This window comes from Arctopsyche grandis, chromosome 3, assembly GCF_051622035.1.
Source record: "Arctopsyche grandis isolate Sample6627 chromosome 3, ASM5162203v2, whole genome shotgun sequence".
Taxonomy (NCBI): Eukaryota; Metazoa; Arthropoda; class Insecta; order Trichoptera; family Hydropsychidae; genus Arctopsyche; species Arctopsyche grandis.
In genome coordinates this window covers 32,876,598-32,900,056 of record NC_135357.1, presented here as the reverse complement: position 1 = coordinate 32,900,056, position 23,459 = coordinate 32,876,598, and the positions used below count along the sequence as shown (strand labels likewise).

The 23,459-nt window shown below is 37.6% G+C and overlaps 5 protein-coding genes across 6 annotated transcripts; all 5 read right to left on the bottom strand.

Annotated features, from left to right (window-relative positions):
• Nucleotides 1-1,759: 1,759 nt before the first annotated feature.
• Nucleotides 1,760-3,729, bottom strand: LOC143909653 (uncharacterized). The gene is made up of 3 exons (XM_077427739.1): nt 3,199-3,729; nt 2,786-3,127; nt 1,760-2,705 (listed from the first exon to the last, which is right to left on the bottom strand). Exons 1-3 carry the CDS (start codon nt 3,304-3,306, stop codon nt 1,995-1,997), a joined length of 1,161 nt encoding a protein of 386 aa, XP_077283865.1. The 5' UTR covers nt 3,307-3,729; the 3' UTR covers nt 1,760-1,994.
• A 1,688-nt stretch (nt 3,730-5,417) lies between these two features.
• Nucleotides 5,418-7,795, bottom strand: LOC143909639 (uncharacterized). Of its 2 annotated transcripts, XM_077427722.1 has the most exons (4): nt 7,504-7,626; nt 7,280-7,391; nt 6,885-7,208; nt 5,747-6,807 (listed from the first exon to the last, which is right to left on the bottom strand). In XM_077427722.1, exons 2-4 carry the CDS (start codon nt 7,385-7,387, stop codon nt 6,157-6,159), a joined length of 1,083 nt encoding a protein of 360 aa, XP_077283848.1. In that variant the 5' UTR covers nt 7,388-7,391; nt 7,504-7,626; the 3' UTR covers nt 5,747-6,156. The 2 variants fall into 2 exon arrangements, with proteins under 2 accessions (XP_077283846.1, XP_077283848.1); XM_077427720.1 differs by having other exon boundaries at nt 5,418-6,807; nt 7,280-7,795.
• A 325-nt stretch (nt 7,796-8,120) lies between these two features.
• On the bottom strand, nt 8,121-9,770 carry LOC143909638 (uncharacterized). Its single transcript, XM_077427719.1, has 3 exons — nt 9,029-9,770; nt 8,502-8,622; nt 8,121-8,419 (listed from the first exon to the last, which is right to left on the bottom strand). The coding sequence occupies exons 1-3, from the start codon at nt 9,701-9,703 to the stop codon at nt 8,232-8,234; spliced, it is 984 nt and encodes a 327-aa protein (XP_077283845.1). The 5' UTR covers nt 9,704-9,770; the 3' UTR covers nt 8,121-8,231.
• Nucleotides 9,771-13,713: 3,943 nt separating this feature from the next.
• LOC143909636 (uncharacterized) lies at nt 13,714-18,533 on the bottom strand. The gene is made up of 3 exons (XM_077427717.1): nt 17,601-18,533; nt 17,018-17,530; nt 13,714-16,945 (listed from the first exon to the last, which is right to left on the bottom strand). Exons 1-3 carry the CDS (start codon nt 17,706-17,708, stop codon nt 14,243-14,245), a joined length of 3,324 nt encoding a protein of 1,107 aa, XP_077283843.1. The 5' UTR covers nt 17,709-18,533; the 3' UTR covers nt 13,714-14,242.
• A 170-nt stretch (nt 18,534-18,703) lies between these two features.
• LOC143909637 (uncharacterized) lies at nt 18,704-22,598 on the bottom strand. The gene is made up of 3 exons (XM_077427718.1): nt 22,407-22,598; nt 22,013-22,336; nt 18,704-21,940 (listed from the first exon to the last, which is right to left on the bottom strand). The coding sequence occupies exons 1-3, from the start codon at nt 22,512-22,514 to the stop codon at nt 20,831-20,833; spliced, it is 1,542 nt and encodes a 513-aa protein (XP_077283844.1). The 5' UTR covers nt 22,515-22,598; the 3' UTR covers nt 18,704-20,830.
• Nucleotides 22,599-23,459: the final 861 nt, after the last annotated feature.

The following is a 23,459-nucleotide window of genomic DNA, read 5'->3' as shown; positions in this document are numbered from 1 at the left end:
AACGAGCAGACACGGCTACCTACCTACCTACCTACCTACCGACGTCCAGCCACAACGTCGATGACAGGTGCTTTAAAAAATGTGGGAGCGAATGAGACGACGATCTTGACAGCTGGATGTGGAGTCATGCGCGATCCACTACACACAGAACGGTCATCCAGCACCACAAGACATACACCACCTCAGCACCATCATCATCATCATCAAGGCCCCGTCCGTCCCCACGAGCGTCGTCACGCCGAGACGGGCGGTAGCGCTACAACACCTCCACGAGCCACAACGACTCACAGTCCAGCTCGGAGTATCATCAACCACATCGATGCCCCTGCCGCCCCCGCCGCCCCACCAACCGACATCAGCCTCGGAAGAGCGGCGCCGCCGCAGCATCGCATCGCATCGGCGCGACCATCGGACCACCCACCGTCCTGCTCGCGACGTCACCGCCCTCGAATCTACCGACCATTCAGGGCGGTACACCTATGTACACAGCGGATGACCCACGTCAACATTTTTTTTCTCCCCACTCAATAATTTTTTTTTCTCTTTGTGTAACAATAATTTTTTTCTTTTGTAAAATTTGTTTCTTTGTAATTTTGGTATCGCTGATGCTGGGGGGGGAGTGATGTGGCGGCTCGCTTATACGACATGGTCGAGTTTGGTTGCCTTCCTGCGAGTGGGAACCAACTCGGCTGGGTTCGGAGAGCTGCTACTCACTCTGTCTTCAGCTGTCATATAATAAACACGTGCATTAACATGCCAGTCGTCTCATTCGTTCATCCTCCATAATATATTCGTGGAGCTTGGCGCCCGGGTGTTCTGCACCCTCAAATCACCCCTGGAAGTAGGGCAAAGTATCGCTACTTGCCCTTTCTTTCGGAGATCGAAATATTATCATCTTTATCTCGATCAGATACCACTCGATTGATTTATTTATAGTTTTGAACCATTGTGGCATTACAGGAAGAACCTAATGCGCCACAATGGCCAACAATGATATAGTTATAATGATGTGGCGGCTCGCTATACGTCATGGTCGAGTTTGGTCACCTTCCTGCGAGTGGGGACCAACTCGGCTGGGTTCGGAGAGCGGCTACTCACTCTGCCTTCAGCTATCATAAATAAAACACGTGCATCAACATGCCAGTCGTCTCATTCGTTCATCCCCCATAATGATATAGCCACGTCTTTTGATAAATAGATGTGGGAGTTTTCTCCCAAAACTATATCTAACACCAAACCAAAATTAGCGATTGAGTCGGCCCAGAGCTTCTAAAAACGTACGAAAATAAAAGGAACATATTAACAGATCCACAAAAAACTTCTATATATATTGGTTGCTACTAATGTTTCATCTAGGCTAATAAGTCATTCAGCGACATCTATTGAAAATTTATTTAATGAATTAATTTTTCTACTGGTGTTTTATATTGTTTATATGTACATTCATAGGTAGTGTAGTTTTACAATTTTTTTCATATTTAACAATTAAATATAAATATTAAATTAAATTTAAAAAGTATTTGAAAAAAATACGAACGCGTGCGGATTGAACACATTTATTTTAAATTAATAGCTTAATATGCCATAACCCATGCGATGATATTTCATCTGGCACAGCACTAGTTAAAAATAATAATAATAAAAAAGAGTCAAGAGTCGGTTTATTTTTTATGACTCCGACTGATTTCGCTTGAAATGCTCCATCTCCACAGACCTGGTTAATATAACAAAAGAGGGAAGAGTAGATTAATAATTATTTGGGTTGTTAAATTGATTTAATTTCATTTAAAGTTGCACATGCACAGAAGACACAACGGGAGAAAAGATGTGAGAAAATGCAGCTAAAACTTATAACACGTAACTCACGGATTTGACTCGGTGTACCGCCTCGCATATTCAACTATGAGCACACCTCACATTTGTGTAGTTTTTTTCCAGTATGAACCACTAGTGATTATAGTATCATTCAAAGTGAACGACTTTAAAGAAATGTCTCATTTCAACAGTTTCTCCCCGGTGTGAGCTTTAACATGTCTTATTAAGCTCGACCTATGAGCGAATGAAAACAAACAGACTTTACATTGGTGTGGTTTTATTCCACTGTGAGAATATATGTGCTCTATTAAGCTTGATTTACGAATAAACGTTTTAGAACATGTATCGCATTTGTGCGAGTTCGTCCCAATGTGAGATTTCATATGAAACACTAGGCGATATCTAGTAGTATATGATTTAGGACATGTGTCACATTTGTGTAATTTCACCCCAGTGTGGGATAACATATGTAAACCTAGGTTTTTCTTTAGAGTGAACGATCTAGAACACATTTCGCATTTGTGCGGTTTCACCCCAGTATGACATTGCTTATGGTTAATGAGTGTACTCCTCTGATTGAACGACTTTGGACAAATGTCGCATTTGAAAAGTCTCTCCCCGGAGTGAATTTGAGCATGCATTTTGAGGCTAGACTTTTGAGTGAATGAAACAAAACAAACATCGCACTGGTATGGTTTTATCCCTTGGTGAGCATTCATATGCGCCACGAGGCTTGATTTAAACATGAACATTTTAGAACATATATCGCATCTGAGCGTTTTTACTTGATCACATTTGTGCGGGTCTTTATTGTGAGTCATCACATGCCTCATATAAATAGATCTGTATTTGAACGATTTGGAACAAGTTTCACATTTGTATGGGTTTTTCTGAAAATAAAACGAAGATTATACAATTAATAGCATGCATTTGTTGCACTTGAAAAAGTTTTGAAGTCATATGTACATACTTGTGATTTTTTTTTGGCATTATCATTTTTTATTGATGTGGCGTTTTGCTTTGAATGGTCTGCTTTTAAAAATACTTTATTCGAATTTCGTGACTTTGGTTTATTAATCTCATTGTCAACGGTCGTTTGATATACATTTGATGTTGAGTTAATATCAATATCATCCTCCCAAATTAAATCATCCAATATAATTTCTTCCTTTTTGAGATTTGAACTTTCAGCCCACCTTAGTTTCTGTGTTTCTTCACTCTGAATACAAATGTTCCTAAAGTTGCTCAACAATTTTAGATTGTTTTTACATAAAAGACATATCGTATCTGGCAACGAATCATCTTTATCAACCTGTAAAATAAAAAGTAGTAATGAATCTCTGATGAGTTAGCGATTGAGTTGTTAAAGGATCTGTAACGAACTTGTAGCTGACAGTCGGTCAGAATGCGTTGAACTAGTGGATGAGGATAGTCGTGGATGGAGACAGAGGACTCCACTGGAGCAGCACAGAGACAAAGTCTACATTCCATAGCTCGGATAATAAATCGCCAAATCGAAAAAGTTTTATATATGCAAACGTCAATTGAGACGTCAACGAAATGTCAGAAAATAATAGTCGATGTTTGGTCTAAAAGTAACGCAGTGTACAGCCTTGTTTCCATAATGTAAATTGGTATTGCCAAAATGGTTCGGTGATTACAACCCAAATGTGAATCGCTAACAGGATAACCATCGCTACAAAAATCGCGCGAGCGGTCTCCTGTAGCAAGTAAAGGAAAATTGCGATCCAGAAAACTGCCCACATATTGCTCAAAAGTGTCCAATCCTCGTATAAAAAAGCATTTGCTTAGCAATATTTGGGCAGTTTTCTGTGTAGGGCTGTAACCCGTTTACCAATGAGTTATACCCAAATTTTCAGCATTGTAGAAATCATTATACGTATATAGACAAAGGAAAGTGCTAAAAAATGTTTGTAAATTTTACTCTCGATATATTGCTCACGCGGTAAAATGTCCGCACGGTAAAAAGGTCGTATGGTGAAATTTCCACAGTAATATTCATCTTTCTTATGCCATATGCATCTCGACGCGTTCGGCATAGGTTGATTTCAAGGCTGTTGTTCCGACCAAGTCTTCATGGTCAGCTTTCGTGGCGTTACGACCAAAGGAGCCGTTTTGGAGGGAGATCGGCGCCGAGCGCGCGTCCCCGCCTCCTATTCGTTTTCCGCGTCGGTCGAGTGAACATCTCTGTTCGCTACCGAGTTGGTTCCCACCACCGAGTCCCGATCAGCTCAGCCTTGATCGGCAGACGATACTGGAAGTACAGCTTCAGTATACGTCCGGTGAGAAGTGAGGAATTCCTGGTCTCTCTTCGTCGAAGTCAGATCACGTAGCCACGTGGTTGAGTGAGGTTACCATAACCTCTTGAACACGTGCGCGCTAATTTCAAGTCGGACTCCCCCCCCCCCCCCCTTTTCTGTCCCCCCTGCTTGATCTCTGTATATACATATATATATAAAATACAGTCACCATACAAACAGAATTATAACCTGTTTTCATTACTATTCAATTTCCCGCCTTTGTCCCGTATCACCCTCACTTACGCACACTGTACGAGAGAGAGAGAGATATACATCGAGCCGAGCCGACAGCAGCAGAGACCAGACCGCAGACGACGACCTGTGGATCCCTTGGAGGAAACCAGCCCCGCCCACGCTTACCACGAGCTTCTACGAAATCGACTTCCGGGGTGCTCGCGAGTTGAACATCCCTGGAGTCTGTACAGCTGTGGAGTCAAAATTGGTAAAATTGAGAACGCTCGACAGGAAAAGCGGGGCTAGATGTTGGTTGCCATTATGCCGGCGTCAGACATGTGATCAAATAGCCAGCAGTTTGGCTTAGTGATAGCGTATATATTTAGCATCACTGAGGTCATAGGTTCGTGTCCTCGCCACTGCTGGTTAGATTTGGGGGTTTTGTGACTCCAAATCGATCGTTTCTCTATCAGAGTTTGCCAATTTTATCTGATCATTGCTGAAACGGTTCCTGAAAATTGGTATTAAATCTAATCCTGTTGTCACAAAAATCTGCCTGTGTATAATTTGTATTAATTATACACAGTAATCTGAAATCCATAGATGTCACTATGACTATTATTTCTGATTAATTGTTATATTCTATATATATTCTGATTGTATATGTATGTATTACTGTATTTCTGATTGTTTATGTATTTCATTAACGTACACCCGTCGCATTGGAGCAAATCTGTAATGGCGAGTGTGTATTGATTTAAAAAGAAAAAAAAAAATAAATAAGTGATCACTTCTTTGAAGACGTTGCTCACATATTGTTGTATAATACAATGTAATATTAATCGTATAAATAGTCGTTTCGATTCGACATATGTAAAAACACTTACGAACAAAACGTATACGAATATAAAACGAACATAAACAGATAAAAAAAACTTCTATATATATACTGTTCGCTACCAATGTTTCCTCTAGGCTAATAATTCTCTGAGCATTTAGCGACATCTATTGAAAATTTATTTAATGAATTAATTTTTCTATTGGTGTTTTATATTATTTATATGTACATAGTTAAGTAGGTAGGTTTTACCATTTTTTTTTCATATTAAACAATTAAATATAAATTTTAAATTAAATTTAAAAGGTATTTGAAAAAAATACGACCGCGTGCGGATCGAACACATTTCTTTTAAATTAATAGCTTAATATGCCATAACCCACGCGATATTTCATCGGGCACAACACTAGTTAGAAAAAATAATAATAATGACTTCTTAAACGAAAACCATGTGAAACGTAAAGGAGGTTAGTAATTAGTAAAAAAGAGTCAAGAGTCGGTTTATTTTTTATGACTCCGACTGATTTTGCTTGAAATGCTCCATCTCCACAGTCCTGATTAATATAACAAAAGAGGGAAAAGTAGATTAATAATAATTTGGGTTGTAAAATTTATTTAATTTCATTTAAAGTTGCACATGCACAAAAGACACAACCGGAGAAAAGATGTGAGAAAATGCAGCTAAAACTTATAACACATAACTCAAGGATTTGACTCCTCGCTTCGCATATTCAAAAAGCTATATAAGGTTTTAGGCACACCTCACATTTGTACAGTTTTATTCTAATGTGAATTTCATATGAACCACTTGTAGTGGCGGCTCGTTCATATGGGCTGCAGACCTCCCAGTATAGTACATATGCATGCTGTTTTTGTTTTCTTTTGATCACAGGCATGGTTGACGAGCTTCTACGGCCTGATTAATCTCTGCACTATGAATTCTCACGAGCCGCTACTGACCACAAGTGAGCAGGTATCATTCAAAGTGAACGACTTTGAACAAATGTTTCATTTCAACAGTTTCTCCCCGGTGTGAGTTTTAACATGTCTTCTGAAGCTAGACCTATGAGTGAATGAAATCAAACAAACTTTACATTGGTGTGGTTTTATCCCACTGTGAGAATTTATGTGCTCCACGAAGCTAGATTTATCGGCGAACGATTTAGAGCATATTTCGCATATGTGCGAGTTTGTCCCAGTGTGAGATTTCATATGAAACACTAGGCTATACTTGAGAGTGAACGATCTAGAACACATTTCGCATTTGTGCGGTTTCACCCCAGTGTGACATTTCACATGGTTCATGAGTGTACCCCTCAGAGTGAACGACTTTGGACAAATGTCGCATTTGAATAGTCTCTGTCCGATGTGAGTTTGAGCGTGTATTTTGAGGCTAGACTTTTGAGTGAATGAAACGAAACAGACATCACACTGGAATGGTTTTATCCCTTTGTGAGAATTCATGTGCGCCTCGAGGTTAGATTTATACATGAACATTTTAGAACATATTTCGCATTTGAGCGATTTTACTTGGTCACATTTGTGCGAGTCTTTAACGTGTGTCTTTACATGTCTAGCATAATAAGATCTGTATTTGAACGATTTGGAACACGTTTCACATGTGTACGGGTTTTCCTGAGTGGATTTACCTTCAAGTATCTGCAAAATAAAACGAAGATTGTACTATAGCATACATTTGTTACACTTTAAGGAGTTTTTAAGTCATATGTACATACATTTTCATTTTCTATTGATGTGGCGTTTTGCCTTGAATGGTCTGCTTCGAAAAATACTGTATCCGAATTTCGTGACTCTAGTTTATTAATCTCATCTTCAACGGTCGGTTGACATACATTTGATGTTGAATTACTATCAATATCATCCTCCCAAATTAAATCATCCAATATAATTTCTTCCTTTTTAAGATATGAACTCTCAGCTAGCCTTAGTTTCTGTGTTTTTTCACTCTGAATGCAAATGTTCTTAAAACTGCTCAACAATCTTAGATTGTTTCTACATAAAAGGCATATCGTATCTGGCAACGAATCATCTATATCAACCTGTAAAATAAATAGTAATAATGAATCTCTGGTGGGTTAGCGATTGAGTTGTCAAAGGATCTGTAACCAACTTGTAGCTGACAGCAAGTCAAAATGCGTCGAACTAGTGGATGAGGATAGTCGTGGATGGAGACAGAGGACTCCACTGGAGCAGCACAGAGACAAAGTCTACATTCCATAGCTCTAAATACGTTGTATAAAATATTATTAGGGCAAGGAAGTGATGAAATTAAAACACTTGAATGGTTATAGTTAATTGCCAATAAAGCAATGTAACAGAAAAGACGATTGACACATTGTAAGACTTTGTGTGAGGAGTGAGTCTGACAGCCGGCTGGTGTTGCCACCCTTAATTAAATCAGGGATGGCAACTGGTAGCCCCGAGCTCGTTGATCAGACGGTAATTGGATTATTAGTCACATTGCGGTGGTCACAAATACAATTTTTGCCATTAAAATCGCGAATACGCAATCTTTGGCACTCAAGTTCTTGTTAGTATGATGAACTTTCGGCTGCTAGATGTTCCGTTATAGAGATTTTAGTGACTTTGTGACCAGTAATCGCCGAACCCTATCCCACACATGACTCACCTCTATGGTTTCTGGACCCGAAATGTAATGTCGCATCATCTTAACAAGGAGAGTTAATTTCACTTTAATATCCTAATATTTCTCAAATATCCTAGTTAAAGTGATCTCCTAATGAAATGAAATATCCAAGCTCAATGTTCGCTAGTAACTTAAGGCTCGACTGGTTGCTTCAGAATATAAAATGTTTAAATCAAGTGTGAGGTGCCCTAATGATTTGGTATGATAGGTTCGGTATGGGCGGTATGGTGCCAACCAACCCACCCAACCCTAGTAGACCTAACCTAACCTAACCTAACTTAAACTAATCAATAAAAACCAACTTAACATCACATATATTTATTTATTTTTCCAACTTAACCTAATATATTACAAAAATCAACTTAACCTAGTATATATTACAAAAATCAACTTAACCTAATTATTATAATTTATTTCACGTCGCATTACTCTTATCATATTCTCTCTCCAGCTCTTCGATTTGCCTCATTTCCTCATCTGCTGCATCCTCGTAAAAGTTGAATAATAATTCATCTCTTGCTCTTTCATTCCGACAGAATTTACATATTTCCTTATTTGTCCAATTAAATAAAGCTCCACCGCAATCGTGACACCACATGTGATCTTAAAGTAAATATTCTATTATTAAGTTTTTTGACTTAATCGTGTGACTAGTGTAATAAGCAGTCTCGACATTCATATATACCAAACATATGGATCATTTTATGTACGTGGTTTTCTTCATGTAATAAATGTCTCTTTGAACCCAGTACGTCAAATTTTCCTTGTCTCCATGTGTTCAATATTATTTCTTTATCCAACAACATCTATAAATAAAAGAAAATATATTATTTTCAACATATTTTATTTAATATAAATCCTCCCACAACTTTAACACATTTAAATCAATTTTTTTTCAATATTATAGTTAAAATTATATTGTATTGTTCTAGTATCTACTGCCGTTGACGCACTCGGCACATCTACATACATCTCAATAGGATAATTGGATGAAGTATATAAAATACACTCTTCGACATCTTGTTTATCACGATGTTTCACATCTGTTGACATGGGTGAACCCCCTGCCAACAGTTTCCACTGTTCGAACTGATTTTGGGTCATTTTACATACGTCCATGTAGACCGCATTCACATGAATTAATGAAGCGAAATTAAAAGAGCTGTTTGAATGAAGCCCCGTTAGTCTTGAGAAATTATAGTGTCCGCTCACCAATGATTCCATTATCATAGTCTTCCCTGTGTTTGGAGCCCCGTAAAAATACAAATTTTTTTTCCCTGTTCTCCTATGGAAATGTTCGTATGTGTCTTTGGAAAATTCTGCAATATCAATATGGTTTCTCCTTAGGAGCTTTTCCAACGCGTGTACAGATTTTTCTACTTCTTCCTTTTCGCAGGATTCTGGCTCGGTTCTTCTAATATACGCTTTAGCGCGCTCGAATCTTTGTGAGGTGTTTTCCTGAAATACCAGTACTCTCGCAAGGGTGATTGCGGTTCTGAGCTTGTCTGCCGCTCTGAATCCGAAGAGGAATTCAAACCCCTGAAAGTGCTTTGACAAAACTCGCGTAGCGCGGGATTCGTTGAAAGCACGTTCGTCAAGTAATAGCAAGACAAGGTTTTCGTGATCGATAGGATTCTTACTATTAACGCTCTGTCCGCTTCCATCATCGGCTCGTCGTTTTCTTGAAAGGATATTGTTTGTGGATCGAGGGAGTACCTCGAGCCCTTCTGCACCGACACGAACATGAGTCGTAGCAACTGCGCCATCCATTCCATCGTCCTCCACTCCAAGTGCATCGCCTTCCACTTCAGGTACGCTATTTCCCCCTTCCGTACAGTTGAGTAACAGTAGCGATCTCTCTGTGATATTACCCCCTGCCATTCGCATTTGATGAATGACGCACTGACCAAACACACACACACCGATTCTACGCGATGACTGAGTTAGGAAAAGTAGAATTGGGGGTATACGAGCCGGGGAGCGAAGATTATAAAGAAGGCCAATGAATAAATTAAGTGGTAAACAAAATACAGTCTCGACACATAAAAAACCGAATATATTAAAGTTGCACGTAAACAAAATGAATGCACGTTTACTCAACCGCATTCTTGAATAATTGATAAGGTCAACAGGATGCATTAACAAAATATAGTCTAGACACATAAAAAACCGAATATATTAAAGTTGCACGTAAACAAAATGAATACACGTTCACTTAACCGCATTGCCCTAATTTATTTATTTATTTATTTGGAAAATTTACAGTTTATTTAGTTACATAGATTGATAGTAAAAAAACATAATTATGTTAAGTAAACCATTAATAATTTTCACATATAGGTAAAAAAAAGAAAAGCTCAAACATTTAAAATAAGAAACAAAAATGATAATAGAGTAAGATAGTTAGAGAAAACAAAAAGAAAAAAATAGAAATAACAGTATAATAAAAATATCAAAATAATAAGAATAATAATATGATAAATATTATGAAATAATAAAAATAATATAATATATAACAAAAAACAAAAAGAAAAAATAAATACATCAAAATAAAAATTCATAATCACAATCGTAAATTTTCAATAAAATTAATCATCGAAAAACAAATTTGCAATAATCACTCTAGCTTGTATAGCAATAATATTAAATAAGTCAAACATATAAATTGTTAAAATTAGTGTGTTGACGGTGGAGCTTGCACGCCAGATGAATGAGCTTCTTCCATAATTAGAAAAAGTATTAGGTATGTAAAGGAGCTCATTACATCTAATCATTCTATTTGGCACACGCAATGATAGTCTGCTCAATAATTGAGGACAGTCGATCGAGCCGTTAAGGATGTTCAAAATTGTTGAGATGTCAGCTATCTCCCTTCTTTTGACAAGTGGAAGTAGATGCTGACACCTACAAGCATCTTCATAGGAAGTATAGGATAATCCAAAACGGCTACTGATGTACCTCAAGAATCTCTTCTGAATGCGCTCCAATCTGTCTCTTGAAGTTCTAGTTGCGAAAAATCTAAATTTTGAACATACTGAATTCTGAATTTATCTAAAATTCTTCGATATCTATCTATGTATGTATGTATTATAGGGGATGAAACGAATGAGATGACTGGCATGTTGATGCACGTGTTTTTATTATGGTAGCCGAAGACGGAGTGAGGTAGCAACTCTGAATACGGCCGAGTTGGTCCTAACTCGCAGGAAGGTGACCGAACTCGACCATGTCATATAGCGAGCCGCCACAGTATATATGTATATAAAACTCAAATGATGTATGTATGTATGTATCCGATAGGCTCCTATACGACTCTTAACTGAATTTGGCACGAGTATTCTTTGAAATCCGAAGAATTTATCCGTGTAATCAGCTTTTTATATATGATGATCTGCCGTTAATAATTTAGACACATTTGAATAATTTCAAATGTGTTCGCCGCCTGCATTTTTATGACAAATTAACGTTTTTGACATTTAATTTGATCAAGTATTAATAATTTTTCAATTTATTATTAAAAAAAGAACAAATGAGTAAATTTTGAGTCCCACCACGCAGTACGTGGTGTGGAGTCAACGAATAATGGCGCGAAATTCTGTCGAGAATTGATATACATACATAAATGGCCAGTGGCGTAACTACTATATAGCGGGGGTAAGCAATGCTTACGGGCCCACGGAGATAGGGGGCCATAAATCGTCAAAATGACTGATCAAATTAAGATTAATGTTTTGTGGGAATTAATGAAAAGCTATTTCGATTTTCTTGAACCTAGGAAAATTATTAATATGCTGGAAACAGATATTTCAGACCATTGTATCAATCTCAGAATAATATCCAGAAGTTTTCTCAGATTAATTCGAATCTCAATTTATTCATGTACTTTTATTAATAAAGAAATATCTTTCTAAAACGATGAGCATAAGTCAATTTTCAGAATTTCTTATTACCAAGTATAGTTGTTAAGAGAGTGAGTTTTCAGAAGTATATACCGCATTCATGTTATTTTTACTCTTCCGGTAACTATTGCTAGTGAAGACATTCAATAAATTAAAGATTACAAAAGTAATTCGATCGGTCCAACTAGACTCAATGAACTAACTTTGCTTACAATTGAGCACAAATAAGCAGCCAAAATGGACTTCAAACAACGAAAGAAGAAATTTTAAAATAGGTGAGTTAAACTAAGAAAATTATATTATGTACATACATATTAACAATAATTATATTTATATTAATACTGCGTTGCGAAACCAAAAATTTGGTATTTCGATTTAAAAATTCGAGGGGGGGTCCTTGAAGATTTTTTGCTTACGGGCCCAAAATTCCTAGTTACGCCACTGTGGTTCGGTGACTATTGGTCACAATACACTCGTCACAAAGTTACTAAAATCTCTATAACGGAACATCTGGCAGCCGAAAAGTCCATCATACTAACGATAACTATCATACTAACGAGAACTTGAGTGCCAAATATTGTGTATTCGCGATTTTCATGGCAAAAATTGTCTTTGTGACCACCGAAATGTGACGAATAATCCAATTACCCGCCACTGTACATTGCCTGTGCAAGCGGTGCTTGGCACAGAGGCGCGAGACCAAAAGAAGAGAAAAAGTTTTACATTTTGTGAAAAAAAAGTATAAGTAAAAACTGCAGAATAACTAAATTGATACTATAGTTTTGATATATAGTTTCAATTTAGTTATTATTTATATTATAATTCATTATTACCCAAAAGACACTGCAGGGCGGTCTTATAACAAAATATATTTCCAACGAAGAATAGAAAATTATTTTGGACAAGTGGACGTGGAAGTGAATAAGTGGACAGAACATGGCGTGTATTAATCCGAATTAGATCAAGCGTTCTGTTTTCGTTGCAACATATATTTAGTAAAGACGTATTTGCTTTGGCAAAAGCTGGTTCTAATGATTGGAGACACATGACGGCTTTATTAAAAGGATATGAGGGAAGCACTCATCATTTTGATTGCTTCATAGCAAAATGAGTGATTTAAAAAAAAGAGGCTTTCCACAAATCAAACTATCGATTGTATAGCAAATAATTTATATTTGAGCGAGGTCAAACATTGTGACGAGTTGCTCGAGAGAATAATTTCAAGCATTTTAGCGATGACCTCAGAAAACATTTAGAGGATTTTCAGAAAAACTATTCACCGAAAATAACGGTAATTTTTTTAAATTATCGAGTTGTTCTCAAAATATGATCCGGTGTTAGAGAAGAATGTAAAACGGGCAGTAAAAAATCCACAAAAGACTCATTCCTTGGGAAAAGATAACCAGCAGGAAATTATTTCATTGATCGCTAAAGCAACAAAGGATAAAATTTTGGGAATGGTTAAAAATGCCATGTATTTTTAACGAAGGATGTAGAAGCAAAAGTTGAAACTGTTGTCTCGAAAAATTGAAGAATGTAGTACACCAGAGTTATCAAGTGGATACAATATAACAACAACCTAGAGCAGGGGTCGGCAAACTTATTAGTAAATAGAGCCAAATTTCGACAGGACAACGATTTATTTCTTTTGACAGTCCAATTTCTTTAACTTAACCAATATACATAGGGTAAACGGACTACTAGTCATATGTGAACCAGTCACAGGACAACCGGTCGCTCTAGATCGGTCACACGTGATCACCCGTCACACTAAAACTGGTCACACCCGAAAATTAGTCACGAAAAAACTGGTCACACCCAAAAATTCGATCAATTTTTAAGTTTTGGGTGTGACCAGTTTTTTCGTGACCAATTTTAGTGTGACGGGTGATCACGTGTGACCGATCTAGAGCGACCGGTTCACATTTGACTAGTAATCACCGAACCATACATATCTTAATTAAACCATAGGAACACTGAATAAAACTCGATATCATACTTAATAATAATCTTATTTATTAATAAAAATTGAACTGTAAGTAAGGAGTTCATAAAATTAGATCATGACAATGATTGACAAACACTTTGCATCTCTTTGGAAATTTGTAGTAAGTCAGGTTTATATGTTGATGTTTTTAATTTTAGGCACGATTCCAGGTTCTCATCAATAAGACGACTTCTCAGCTCAGAAAAATATCGTTCGTATGAATATGTAGAACCGAGAAGGGAATGAATAGAAAACGCTAGTTTTTTCAACTGATCATATGAGTCAGGAATAATAATCATCATGTCTTCCATCTCCAGGTCTTTCAAAGTTTTTTTCCCCCAATATTTCCATATCAACAGAAAGTCGTTCAAATTTAGAGCGCCATAATTTTGTTTTCTAAATCCATCAATTGCATTTCAAAGTTGCCAATGTCAACATTAAAGGGAGAAAAATTAAATTCTGTTACAGTTGCAATAAGAGGTTTTTTTTAACAAAGGCTAGCGTTGTTTTGCTGTTTCTGAAGTCTCATTTGAACCGTCTCTACCCGATATGAGTCTTTAGATGAACCCGGAGGGAATTTCTATGAGTGAATGAAATCAAACAAACTTCGCATCGGTATGGCTTTATCCCGTTGTGAGAATTCATATGCTCCGTGAGGCTAGGTTTAGTGGTATAGGATTTAGTACACATTTCGCATTTGTGTAATTTCGCCCCAGTCTGAGATTTCGACTCGGTATGTGATTTCATATGGAGCACTAGTTTATGCTTCTGAATGTACGTTCTTGAACAAATATCGCATTTGAACAGACTCTCCTTGGTGTGAGTGTTTATATGTTTCGAAAGGGCAGACCTACGCGTGAATGACATCGAACAAAATTTACATCGGTATGGCTTTATACCCGTGTGAGAATTCATATGCTCCATGAGGCTAGATCTAGTAGTATACGATTTAGTACACATATCACAATTGTGCAATTTCTCCCCAGTCTGAGATTTCGACCCAGTATGTGATTTCATATGGAGCACTAGTTTATGCTTCAGAATGTACGTTCTTGAGCAAATATCGCATTTGAACAGACTCTCCTTGGTGTGAGTTTTTAAATGTTTCGAGAGGGCAGACCTACGAGTGAATGACATCAAACAAAATTTACATTGGTATGGATTTATCCCCGTGTGAGAATTGATATGGTTCACGAGGGTAGGCTTGGTAGTGAACGATTTAGAACACATTCCGCACTCGAACCGTTTCTTCTCGGTGTGAGTCTTTGCATGTACCAAGAAGGAAGCCTTATGACTGAATGAAGTGGAACAAACTTCACATTGGTATGGTTTTATCCTGTTGTGAAAATTCATATGATCTAGGAGGTTAGGCTTAGCCGTGAACGATTTAGGACACATTTTGCATCTGAACTGTCTCTTCCCGGTGTGAGTCTTTAGATGTACTCGGAGGGAATTTCTATGAGTGAATGAAATCAAACAAACATCGCATCGGAATGGTTTTATCCCATTGTGAGAATTCATATGCTCCGTGAGGCTAGGTTTAGTGGTGTATGATTTACTACACATTTCGCATTTGTGCAATTTCACCCCGGTGTGAGATTTCGACCCAGTGTGTGACTTCATATGGACCACTAGGTTATGCTTCAGAATGTACGTCCTCGAACAAATATCGCATTTGAACAGACTCTCTTTGGTGTGAATTTTTGAATGTTTCGAGAGGGCAGAACTACGCGTGAATGACATCAAACAAATTTTACATTGGTGTGGCTTTATCCCATCGTGAGAATTCCTATGGTTAAAGAGAGTAAGTTTGGTAGTGAACGATTTAGAACACACTTCGCATTTGAACAGTTTCTCCCTGGTGTGAGTCTTTACATGTCCCCGATAGGAAGCCCTATGCGTGAATGACATCGAACAAACTTCACATTGGTGTGGTTTTATCCCATTGTGAAAATTCATATGCTCCAAGAGGCTGGATTTATAATTGTACGTATTGGAACACAATTCGCAATTGTGCGATTTCAATCCGATGTGATATTTTATATGAGACGATAGTAAATGCTTCAGATTGAACGACTTTGAACAATAGTCGCATTGAAACAGTCTCTCACTGGTGTGAGTTTTCGCATGTTTCTGGAGGGCATACCTATGAATGAATGACATCGAACAAACTTCACATTGGTATGGTTTTGTCCCATTGTGAAAGTTCATATGATCTACGAGGTTAGGCTTAACAAAGAACGCTTTGGGACAAATTTCGCACTTGAATAATCGTCTCTCTTTATATGTGTGAGTGTGAGTTTTTATATGTGCCCAGAGGGTAGATTTGTGAGCGAATGAAACCAAACACAATTCACAACGGTGTGGTTTTAAACCATTGTGAGAATTCATGTGCTCCGCTAGGTGAGTCTTAGTAGTTAACGATTTAGAACATATTTCGCATTTGTACGATTTCATGTGGGATTTCATATGAACAACTAGTTCATGCATCAGAGTGAACGATTTAGAACACGTATCGCATTTAAGCTGACTGTTCTTGGTGTGAATCTTTACATGTATCTGGAGGTTAAACTTACTTGAGAATGAAATCAAACAAACTTTACATCGGTATGGTTTTATCCCATTGTGACAATTGATATGTTGTATGAGGTAATCTCTAGTATTGAACGATTTATAACATAAATCGCATTTGTACGATTTTACTCCAGTATGAGATAATAAATGTCGATTGAGCTTACTTTTAGTAGTGAAAGATTTTAAGCAAATTTCGCATTTGTGCGATATGTTCCCGGTGTGAGTCTGTGTATGTGCCCAGAGGGCAGACCTATAAGTGAATGAAACCGAACACAGTTCACATCCGTATGGTTTTAATCCGTTGTGAGAATTCATATGATCCACAAGGTTAGTCTTAGCAGTGAACGATTTAGAGCACATATCGCATTTTAACCGACTCTCCCTGGTGTGAATCTTTACATGTCCCCGGAAGTTAGACTTACTTGAGAATGAAATCAAACAAACTTTACATCGGTATGGTTTTATCCCATTGTGAGAATTGATATGTCGTATGAGGCTAGCTTTAGCATTGAACGATTTAGAACATGAATCGCATTCGTATTTCACTGTATTAGTATGAGATTTTATATGTCGATTGAGGCTAAACTTAGTAGTGAAAGATTTTAAGCACATTTCGCATTTGTGCGATATCGATACCCTAGAGTGAGATTTTCTGTATCTGGCACGTATCTGCAAAATAAAACAACGATTATACAATGATCACATTACGTTTGTTACACTTGCCAAATAGTAAAGTCATACTTGTGAATTTTTCCTGACATTTTCATTTTGTATTAATAAAGCGTTTTGCTTTGCTAAAAATTCTTTTCCTGAATTGCTCGACTCCGCTTCATTAATCTCATCCTCCCAAATTAAATCATCCAATATAACTTCTTCTATTTTGATATCTAAACTCTCGGCGAGCTTTAGTCTCTGTGTTTCATCACTCCGAATTTCATTTTCTATTGTTGTGGCGTTTTGCCTTGAATGGTCTGCTTCGAAAAATACTTTATCCGAATTTCGTGACTCTGGTTTATTAATCTCATCGTCAACGATCGGTTGACATACATTTGATGTGGAGTTAATATCAATATCATCCTCCCAAATTATATCATCCAATATAATTTCTTCCTTTTTGAGATCTGAACTCTCAGCCAGCCTTAGTTTCTGTGTTTCTTCACTCTGAATACAAATGTTTCTAAAGTTGCTCAACAATCCCAGATTGCTTTTACATGAAAGGCATATAGTATTTGGCAACAAATCATCTTTTTTAACCTGTAATATAAATAGTAGTAATGAGTCTGGTGAGCCAACGATTGAGTTGTTAAAAGTATCTGTAACTGACATGTAGCTGACAGCAGGTCAAAATGCATTCAGCCAATGGATGAGGATGATCGTGGATGGAGACAGAAGACTCGATTGGAGCAGTACAGAGACAAAGTCTGCATTCCATAGTTTAAAGAATAAATCGCCAATTCAAAAAAGTTATATATATGCAAACGTCAATTGAAAACACAAACTAATATCTGGCCTAAATTTAATGCATTCTACAACCATATACCCAAAATATAAAATGATATTTTTGTTACTTACTATTTACCGCCAAGCTTTCATTTTCTAGCTGCTTAGTGAACATACATGAATTAATTAATGAATAAATTAATAATATAACTGAATATATGTACGTCTATTTTTGAAAAAAAAAAAAATGTGAGTATTAAAAATTAGAAATGGCCCCCTGCTAATTTCCTGGATTTGCCGCCATTATACAGTTGGAATGAGGCAATCAATTTTTACATTAAAAAATAACTTACTATCGGGAGCTTGGACCGTATAATCCATGTTTATATATTGCACTTTTATAAAAATTCTAGTGTTGTGCCCGTTGAATTTTCAACGGGTGGTTTCGGAAACAAATTGATACATGATTTAAAATAAATTTACGATACGTGTAGTGATAATTAATCGGAACTGAAACAGAAATCGGGAATCGGGAATCGAAACTGAAAAAGGAATTCGGACCCGGAACTGAAGCAGGAATCCGGAACCGGGACTGAAAAATGAATCTGGATCCGGAACTGAAATAAGAATCTGGACCGTGAACTAAAAAATAAACCCGGAACTGAAGCAGGAATCCGAAAGCGGAACTGAAAAAGAATCTGGATCCGGAACTGAAATAAGAATCTGGATCGTGAACTAAAAAAGAAATCCGGAATTGAAAATAAAAAAGGAAACCGGATCCGGAACCGAAAAAGGAATCGAAATCGATATATTATATAATAATAATTAATAATACATCCTGGCATTCTAAAATTTGTTTTTTTGAAATCTCATTCCTGGTTGACTCATCCGGCACAAACTTATTACATACATCGCGTCCGTTTTTATATATTTTATTATTATTGTTGCGTAGGGGCGGGTGGAGGATCCAAGTAAAAGGCCAACAGTCGTATCACAGCATTTACTGATGATTATGGAGATACACGTATTGCCACTGCTCCGTCCAGAATGACCTGATATCGCCTACGTACCGCCTTATAAGGGGTAGATCTCTCAGGACGTCTAATCTGTTTACCTACTGTATAGTCACGTATTCGGATATGTATTCCCACGGTATTTGAAGTGCAATCATTGTTTCATGCACTTAGCTTGTCGCTAATCCTTAAAACCACTTATACCAGTCGCACGGTATGCATTTAGTTAATCCGGTAACAGATAATTCTTGAACGGTCACACAGTCTCTGGGATTATATTCGCTTAATCCGCGGCGTACGTAACATTATTATACCAGCATGAAATAGTCCGCTCTACACTGATCAATACTATATTCTGTAAATCCAGAAAAGGTTAAGAATCCCCGATCTAACTGGTCAAGTTAAAAAACATGTGTTATTTAAGAACAAATGAGAATACATGGAGATATTTTTTTAATTTATAAGTATTTATTATGCACGAAGATAGCAAATACACGTAAAAATCATCAAATTTAAATTACTATAAGTTTACCTCCTGGTTCAAAGAAAGTGACTCGATGGAAAGTCGAAAGATGGAAATAATTAAAATCCATTCGTCTACTCATCGTCAGCGTAGGTCGGGGTTAGAGATTTGAAAGATCTTTACGGATCCAATGGAATATCCGTGACAATAGACCGAATGCGCACGTCCATAACTCATAATGGCACATTTACACTATTCAGTTCAAGTCCTAAATTGCAGTACCGGTTTTAGAGGAGGGCTGGTCGGGCGGCGCCCGAGGGCGCCAAATAAGTTAGGACGCCACACGATGCGCCAAAGGCGTTTTAAAATTTAAAATTAGAGCGCCAAAAGTCATACAAAATTTTAGATTAGATCGCCAAAGGCGAGCTTCCATATATGTATGTATGAGAACCTGTCTTTTTATGGAAACAGCCGTTTCCAGCAGCCGCTGTTCCCACCTCAAATTTTCACCGAAGCGCAGGTTGTTCAACCATCGAAGGCCGGGTGACGGGTGTCAGTATTCGCCACCATCAAAACGCTGACCAGACTTACGTCCATTTCTTTTTATTCCGCTTGGAGCTACCCATCCTCACGGCAGCATCAGCAACAGGAGAAAGGGAAGGAGGCGGCACATTACTTCTAACGGGTACTTGAGAATTTGAGCATCGAAGAAACTGCTTTACAATAGCAAATCTTCTTTTTTCGATGCGATTAATCGCATCGAAACAAAGTTCGCGCCACATGCGACAACAATCACCCATTGTACACGAACGTAACAATACGTGCACACAGATAACAACAAGTCGACGCGAACGACACGAGCAAAGCCCAGGACAGCCGAACGAAATATGATAAAATGATGCAAGAGATAGATAGCCTCGCCCTACGTTAACGACGAATCGACGAATTGGTTTTAATTTTTCCATCTTTCGAATTTCCGTCCAGTCACTTTCCTTGCAGTGACCCAGCGCCCTAAGCCAAACGCCAGTGAGTTTCAGGAGTTCAGCCTATCCACTCCTCAGAAGTCGAGCAACTATCTCATTCACCGTACATATGTACGATAGCACTTATTCAACTGAATTTCCATAGGGCGAGAAACGGTCGAAATTTAGACACCCGCCCTATAAACATTACAAATATATCCAAAATATTAAAAATGGTAAAAAGACAATTTCGCACCCGTGCACAATCGACACGAAAATTGCGAATACGGAATATCTAGAACTTGAATTCTCGTAAGCGTGGGTGATTCTCGTTGGGTGGAATTTTCGAGTGACAGATATTCCGTCTTCGAGATTTTCATGACGTGTGCGAGATCGCCATGTGCAAAGCATTTCAAATTCATACGCTTATTTAAAAACCGATAATTTCTGATGAAGAGATAAATTTTTAATTTGTTTAGACTAATTTGGAATCTCGAAAGACGATGTAGTACATACAGGTTAAAAGACACTACCGTCAATCATTTTTCAGTTCCCTGTAAACTTTGTTGTTTCAGACAAGTTTTGAAGTTTTATCTGGTAACGATTATGAGTGTCAGGCTGCACATAAAAGCCTTTAAGTTATCTGACTAGAATATAAAGACTGTAGACAAATGTTTCATTTGAATTGTCTCTCCCCGGTGTGAGTCTTTACATGTACCCGAAGAGAAGACCTATGAGTGAATGAAATCAAACAAACTTCACATTGGAATGGTTTTATCCCATTGTGAGAATTCATATGCTCCATGAGGCTAGATTTAGTAGTATATGATTTAGTACACATTTCACATTTGTGCAATTTCGCCCCAGTCTGAGATTTCGACCCAGTGTGTGATTTCATATGGACCACTAGGTTATGCTTCAGAATGTAAGTTCTTGAACAAATATCGCATTTGAACAGACTCTCTTTGGTATGAGTTTTTGAATGTTTCGAGAGGGCAGACCTACGAGTGAATGACATCAAACAATATTCACATTGGTATGGCTTTATCCCCGTGTGAGAATTCATATGGTTCACGAGAGTAGGCTTGGTAGTGAACGATTTAGAACACATTTCGCACTTGAACCGTTTCTTCCCGGTGTGAGTCTTTGCATGTATCCAGAAAGAAGCCCTATGACTGAATGAAGTCAAACAAACTTCACATTGGTATGGTTTTATCCCATTGTGAAAATTCATATGATCTATGAGGTTAGGCTTAACAATGAACGATTTAGGACACATTTCGCACTTGAACCGTCTCTCCCCGGTGTGAGTCTTTATATGTGCCCAGAGGGCAGACCTATGAGTGAATGAAACTAAACACAATTCACATCCGTATGGTTTTAGCCCGTTGTGAGAATTCATATGATCCACAAGGTTAGTCTTAGCAGTGAATGATTTAGAGCACATATCGCATTTGAATCGACTCTTCCTGGTGTGAATCTTTACATGTCCCCGGAAGGTAGACTTACTTGAGAATGAAATCAAACAAACTTTACATTGGTATGGTTTTATCCCATTGTGAGAATTGATGTGTTCTATGAGGTTAGCTTTAGCGTTGAACGATTCAGAACATAAATCGCATTCGTACGTTTGAGATTTCATATAAATCACTAGGCTATGCTTCGACTTCCCCGTATGAGATTTTACATGTCGCTTGAGGCTACATTTTGTAGTGAACGATTTTGAGCAGATTTCGCATTTGTGCGATATCACCCCATTGTGAGATTTTCTGTATCTGGCACGTATCTGCAAAATAAAACAACGATTATACAATGATCGGAATACATTTTTAACACTTGCCAAATACTGAAGTCATACTTGTGAATTTTTCCTGACATTTTCATGTTCTATTAATAAAGCGTTTTGCTTTGAATAGTCTCCTAAAAATTCTTTCCCTGAATTGATTAGCTCTGATTTATTAGTCTCATCTTTAACAGCCAATGTCGAATTAATACCAATCTCATCTTTCCAAATTAAATCATCCAATATAACTTCTTCTATTTTGATATATAAACTCTCAGCGAGCCTTTGTTTCTGTGTTTCCTCACTCTGAATACAAATATTTTTAAAATTGCTCAACAATCCCAGATTATTTTTACATGACAGACATATCGTATCTGGCATTAAATCATATCTATCAACCTGTAAAATAAATAATAGTAATGAGTCTGGTATGCCAACGATTGAGTTGTTGAAATTATCTTTAACTGACTTGTAGTTGATAGCTGGTCAAAATGCATTGGACTAATGGATGAGGATAATCATAGATGGAGACAGAAGACACAATTGGAGCATTACGGAGACAAAGTCTACATTCCATGGTTCAGAGAATAAATCGCTAGTTCGTAAAGTTTACATACATATATGCAAACGTCAGTTGATCACACGAACTAATATCTGGCCTAAATTTTACGCAGTCTACAACCATGTACTCTATATTTAAAATTATGTTATACTTAGACTGCGGTTAGAGACAGTGCTTTTTCCAGGAATCGGGGCGGTTTGGCTATATTTACAAAGCTAGAGTACAAAAAAAAGTTTGGGCGAACCTTTTACAACAATTGAACAATAGAATTTACAACAATTGAACAATAAATGGCGCGCTGTGGATCCGGCCACTAGTCATCACTAGAGGTAGGATAACCAAGGTGCCGTCTTGCAAAAATGGACCCATAGGGTGCTGCATTGTTCATTGCATTGTTAAAGGTTTGCCGAACGTTTTTTTTTTTGGACTCTAGCTTTGTAAATAGAGCTAAACCCTCCCAATTCCTGGAAAAAGCACTGTGTCTATCCTATGTCTAGTCATCACTAGTCACCGGAGCCTGAGGGGGCCGTGTACTGTTCAAAGGTTGTAAATGCATTGTTAAAGGTTTGCCGAACAATGGATAGCACTGTGACTATCCTACCTCTAGTCATCACACGTGTTGGATTTGCCAGGCGTGCCGATTAAAGGTCTGACCCGCACTATGCGTCAAACAAACGATCCGGCACAACAGTGTGCGACTATATTAGGTAAACCGCATTTGAACGACAGCGATGCGACACTACGCAGTAAACTATGTCAATCATTTGTTCGGTACCTCGGAGCAAGATGAACGAAACGGACGCTATTATAGTATCTTTGATATGCGAGGAAGAAGAACAGTCGAGAAAAACCAAAAGATTATGGCTACATGCTATTTCAAAGTCACGATAAGAAGGAGAATAGTTGTCGACACTTGCGTCACGTCGCGAACGACACCTTGCTTCAAAGTCGGTCGAAAAG

What these genes read in the sequence shown, in the direction of transcription:
- LOC143909638 (XM_077427719.1), bottom strand. Translation starts at nt 9,703, where the DNA reads ATGCGAATGGCAGGGGGTAATATCACAGAGAGATCGCTACTGTTACTC. An exon ending in CTATGATAATGGAATCATTG is followed by an intron (nt 8,623 to 9,028) that starts GTGAGCGGACAC and finishes TTTTATTTATAG; the next exon opens with ATGTTGTTGGATAAAGAAAT. An exon ending in TAAAATGATCCATATGTTTG is followed by an intron (nt 8,420 to 8,501) that starts GTATATATGAAT and finishes ATTTACTTTAAG; the next exon opens with ATCACATGTGGTGTCACGAT.
- LOC143909639 (XM_077427720.1), bottom strand. Translation starts at nt 7,387, where the DNA reads ATGGAATGTAGACTTTGTCTCTGTGCTGCTCCAGTGGAGTCCTCTGTC. An exon ending in TGACTTGCTGTCAGCTACAA is followed by an intron (nt 7,209 to 7,279) that starts GTTGGTTACAGA and finishes TTTATTTTACAG; the next exon opens with GTTGATATAGATGATTCGTT. An exon ending in CATCAATAGAAAATGAAAAT is followed by an intron (nt 6,808 to 6,884) that starts GTATGTACATAT and finishes TTTATTTTGCAG; the next exon opens with ATACTTGAAGGTAAATCCAC.
- LOC143909637 (XM_077427718.1), bottom strand. Translation starts at nt 22,514, where the DNA reads ATGGAATGTAGACTTTGTCTCCGTAATGCTCCAATTGTGTCTTCTGTC. An exon ending in TGACCAGCTATCAACTACAA is followed by an intron (nt 22,337 to 22,406) that starts GTCAGTTAAAGA and finishes TTTATTTTACAG; the next exon opens with GTTGATAGATATGATTTAAT. An exon ending in ATGTCAGGAAAAATTCACAA is followed by an intron (nt 21,941 to 22,012) that starts GTATGACTTCAG and finishes TTTATTTTGCAG; the next exon opens with ATACGTGCCAGATACAGAAA.
- LOC143909636 (XM_077427717.1), bottom strand. Translation starts at nt 17,708, where the DNA reads ATGGAATGCAGACTTTGTCTCTGTACTGCTCCAATCGAGTCTTCTGTC. An exon ending in TGACCTGCTGTCAGCTACAT is followed by an intron (nt 17,531 to 17,600) that starts GTCAGTTACAGA and finishes TTTATATTACAG; the next exon opens with GTTAAAAAAGATGATTTGTT. An exon ending in ATGTCAGGAAAAATTCACAA is followed by an intron (nt 16,946 to 17,017) that starts GTATGACTTTAC and finishes TTTATTTTGCAG; the next exon opens with ATACGTGCCAGATACAGAAA.
- LOC143909653 (XM_077427739.1), bottom strand. Translation starts at nt 3,306, where the DNA reads ATGGAATGTAGACTTTGTCTCTGTGCTGCTCCAGTGGAGTCCTCTGTC. An exon ending in TGACCGACTGTCAGCTACAA is followed by an intron (nt 3,128 to 3,198) that starts GTTCGTTACAGA and finishes TTTATTTTACAG; the next exon opens with GTTGATAAAGATGATTCGTT. An exon ending in ATGCCAAAAAAAAATCACAA is followed by an intron (nt 2,706 to 2,785) that starts GTATGTACATAT and finishes TTTTATTTTCAG; the next exon opens with AAAAACCCATACAAATGTGA.